Genomic DNA, 4394 nt, shown 5'->3' with positions numbered 1-4394 from the left:
CTTTGATCTTATGAATAAAATGGTGTAGCACAAGAGCAAAAATGAACGGATCCAACAAGTCGCCTTATTACACTTTAGTGGTCGACATAATATATTTATCCCCAAGTCACAAACTTCGTTGTCTGGCCATAGAGAAACTCAACTCATAAAGAAATAGATAGACATATCATTTTTACCTTACGTAGGAAGGCCGAACAGTCTACCATATTGAAAGCATTCGAGAAATCTATCGTAAGTATAACCAATGAACCATCTCAATTTAGCTTGCTCGACACCCTATTGACATTGTGCAAAATAACCTTAATACCACCTGAGACCCCAACCTCAAAGTGAAAGTCATTAAAATATTTTGTCACATTTTTACCAACTTTTTTTATAGTAACCTTGGATACCATACACCTCCAAATATAACATATATCAGTTAGTTGTATTCACTATCAAACTTTAATAACAACATCGAGAATGTGGAAGTTACAAACTCTTTCAAACTTAGTATACATCTTCCTTTTATTCCTAAGTTAACTACTACTCGAATGATTACACATAAAAAAATCTTTTGTTATATTAAAACTTTTTCCACACAAGACATCTAATATATGTTAAACTCACACATCATCTCTATTACTTGATATCTCTTTAAATATCAATTTATTACACTTGAAAATAATACTGACTTCAACCACAATATGACGGTTATCATATTGAGAGAAATCATCTATAATTATTTAATGCTAAATAAAATCTAATAAGAACGATTCTACCTAAACTTCAAACTCAAATTCATATCAATAATTCACAACCATTCATGATTCAATTTTATCATAATTTAATTGATTCAAAATAGTTAGGTCAAGTTAGGTTTCAAGATACTATACTTTTTGAAATATATACTCATAATAAAAACAAACTAAAAAATAGTGAAATTCCAACAAAAATGGGGTATAGTCAAATACTCAATAAACAAAAAAATTGTATGATGATTAAATATATTGACCCATTCGAGTGTGACATGTATTTTAATCCGAGTGAAGAAAAGAAAGCATTGGTTTCACATTATTTTGGTTTTCAACTGCTACACGTTCAAAATATATTATGTTGGACCCCACACGCAACCTCACTCTCTCTATCGTACACCCTACCGCACCAGATTAGTGTCTATACAAACCTTATGAAACGTCCCTCATTCTCACAATTCACACCGTTCGATAAACGCATTTTGGTTCTTGTAAGTTTTCTCCTTCGCTCTCTCTATTTCTTTTACGCTCTTATTCCGCTAATTTCTCTGTTTTCTCTAATTCTTTGTTTCTCAGTTTATTAATTTGTTGAATTTCTGTTTCTTCTGATTTGATATAGATTTTTTTTATATATTTCTTGTACTGTTGGTTTCTTTGTCTTATGCCCCTTTTCATGTTGTTTGGTTTTGAGAAAATTTGTAAGAAATTTCAGATTTCAGAAACCCTGAAATTCAATTTTTAATTTTTTTTTTCAATTTGAATGGTAAATTGTAGAAATCCAGAGATAGTTGATTATATTGAATTGCTTATTGTGTATGAGAGAAAGTTGCATTTTTGCAATTTTTCTTCTGCTGTTATTTTTATATCAATGGTATGATTTTGAAACCCTAGCTTCATTGTTTTCTACTTTGTTTTTCTTTTTTTATGTTAGTTTGTGAAATACTGATGTTAGTTCTTAGATCAGACCTTATGGTTTTGTGATCTTAACAGTAGTTAACTTGCTAACTGTTTTTTCTTCAGTGAAGAAGGACCCTTCTCTTTGCGCGTGTCCCGTCCTCTTCTCCAATCCTCCTCCACCACCACGAAGACATCAGTGTAATCTGTATAGAAAAATAAGTATTATGGAAGTTAAGCTCTGGAATGATAAGCGCGAGAGAGAAATGTACGATAACTTTGCTGAGCTTTATGCGATTATTAAGGCTACCGAGAGACTTGAGAAAGCCTATGTTAGAGATATAATTACGCCACAAGAGTATGAGATAGAGTGCCAGAAGCTTATAGCTCATTTCAAAACCCTAGCTTCTACCCTTAAGGACACTGTGCCTAGCATTGAGAGGTTTGCTGATACTTATAGAATGGAGTGCCCGTCTGCAATTAACCGTCTTGTGGTATCTGGTGTGCCTGCTACGGTGGAGCATCGAGCCATTGCGGCAGCAGGCACATCCACCTCGGCTGCCATTGTGGCCGAGTGTGTTCAGAATTTTATTACGTCAATGGATTCCTTGAAACTGAACATGGTGGCTGTGGATCAGGTGCATCCTTTGCTCTCAGACCTTAATGGTTCACTTAATAAGCTCACGATTTTGCCGCCTGATTTTGAAGGGAAAATAAAAATGAAAGATTGGATTGCAAGGTTATCGAAGATGGGTGCAGCTGATGAGTTGACAGAACAACAGGCCCGGCAGCTTCACTTTGATCTCGAGTCTTCTTACAATTCCTTTATGGCAGCTCTACCCAATGCTGGCACTTAATGCGGGGAGCTTGTAATTAAATCAAAAAATTCCTTTTTCTATATTTTTCCCCTTTGGTTGCTAATATTGTTGATTGGAAATGAATTTTCTATTTGGTGGAAGCATATATATTTTAAAAGCCGAATCATGGATGTTTATAAATCATATGGCTGTGCTGATCACTGAAGATTATTCGATATTGTGGATGAGCTTTGAGCTTTTGTTTTCTTTTCTGCTGTTATTTGGTTTGAGTTTCTCTGTATTCCTATATAGCAAGGGTGAAATCTTACTGAAAATTGAGTTTACGAAATTGTTTGTGTTTTTATCCTTTATGTTATTGAATAGATATAGATATTCATACATGTATTTCAATACTGCTCCATATGGATCATAGAAGAACATGTTTGTGCATCAAAGCGGCTAAATTATAATTATGCAGTGGATTACTGATAATCCCTCAGCATCATACCAGTATTTTACATGCCAGAATAGTTAAGTATTTTTCTTCTTTCTTTTGCTTCTTGGTTCAACTTTCTAGTTACTACTAGTTAGGGTCATTGCTATATTTGGTACAAATGTTCAAAAATGTTTCGTGATACTTTTCCTTGGAAGATGAAACTGAATTAAATTTACACTAAAAATGCGTGTTCTGTCTGTGACTGACATAACCATTGTCTTTTCATACAGTGGTAGTAAAACAAACAATTTGCTAATGTGTGGCGTGGGGTAGTATCTAAATACAGAGAAAATATTACTACTACTGTGTAGCATAAGTATGTCATTAAAGTTGCGCATGTACCAGAACAGTGACGTAAAGGAACATCCAAAGAACCAGAAAACAAAGTCAAGATATACTAAATTCTGTAGAAAGCACGCATGCTTACTTACATACAATGTGGCTTGCTGTTCCATACCTATGTCACAGCAGATATGAATATAACTGCCATAAATAGAAGTGCATTCATTGCATAACGTATGTTTAGATATGATGAGAAGTCTCGACCACAAGCATTTTCTCCTGATTCAAGAAAGGGCATTCATATCATCAGTGAAGGATAAGGAGTAGAAAGAATTTTGCAAAATTGAACTAAAATAAATGAGATTAATGTGGAAATAACGACTGTAAAGTACATTTTGCAAGGTTAATCTTGGTGACAGTGACAAAGCCAATTGCATTAATTGAAATTTGTCAATTATTTGGCAAGTTAACTGTTAAGTCTCATAGAATCATGATATGGAATCATGGTAGCTTTACAACCTTGATAATTTAGAAATAACGAGCAAAAGTGAATGTTAATACTACCTCCGATCTTATTTATAAGAGAAAAGTTGATTTTTAGGTTTATTAAATAATCAATGTATCTAAATTGTATAATGTAACAAATATATTAATTATTCAATGAATAACACAGAGGGGTTCACGATAAGAGTGGGTTACCCTACAAGGGATTGCATGGTAGCTCTCATGTGTTATGGTATTCAATACCTCAAAATGACAAACTAATGATATGTTGCAAAATATCAATATCAGGGTTAGAGTGTTATGATACAAAAAATATGAACTCTAAAGGAGGTTGAGAGAACATACAAATTGTTTTTTTTTCTTCTAAGCAAAGTTATGTATTAAAATCAAGTATTAGGGATGTTTAACCCGAATATAATAGAGATGAACAAAATAATGAGTCATCAAAACAAACAACAAACCAGCTACTAAACAAAAACAAATAACAGACAAAAGAACCAAACATCTTACTTATCAACAAATGGCATTTGACTCTAGCACCTAACCAATTCTAAAAGAGATTTAGAGAATAACATGATATCAACAATTCATTTAACACCTCCTTTAAAAATGACTCCATTTCTCGCAAACCAAATATCCTAAACAGTGGACAATAAAAAAGAAGCACCTTTTTGACATCTTCCCTTT

The 4394-nt window shown here is 33.2% G+C and overlaps 1 protein-coding gene across 1 annotated transcript; it reads left to right on the top strand.

The window, feature by feature from the left end:
• Window positions 1-1061: 1061 nt before the first annotated feature.
• On the top strand, window positions 1062-2774 carry LOC127100509 (vacuolar protein sorting-associated protein 28 homolog 1). The gene is made up of 2 exons (XM_051037721.1): window positions 1062-1225; window positions 1755-2774. Exon 2 carries the CDS (start codon window positions 1856-1858, stop codon window positions 2483-2485), a length of 630 nt encoding a protein of 209 aa, XP_050893678.1. The 5' UTR covers window positions 1062-1225; window positions 1755-1855; the 3' UTR covers window positions 2486-2774.
• The last annotated feature ends 1620 nt before the right edge of the window (window positions 2775-4394 follow it).

This window comes from Lathyrus oleraceus, chromosome 7, assembly GCF_024323335.1.
Source record: "Lathyrus oleraceus cultivar Zhongwan6 chromosome 7, CAAS_Psat_ZW6_1.0, whole genome shotgun sequence".
Lineage (NCBI taxonomy): Eukaryota > Viridiplantae > Streptophyta > Magnoliopsida > Fabales > Fabaceae > Lathyrus > Lathyrus oleraceus.
Note: the sequence above shows the minus strand (reverse complement) of the source record. Positions and strands in the feature narration are given on the sequence as shown.

Excerpts from the sequence above, each read along its gene's own strand:
- LOC127100509 (XM_051037721.1), top strand. The coding sequence starts at position 1,856 with ATGGAAGTTAAGCTCTGGAATGATAAGCGCGAGAGAGAAATGTACGAT.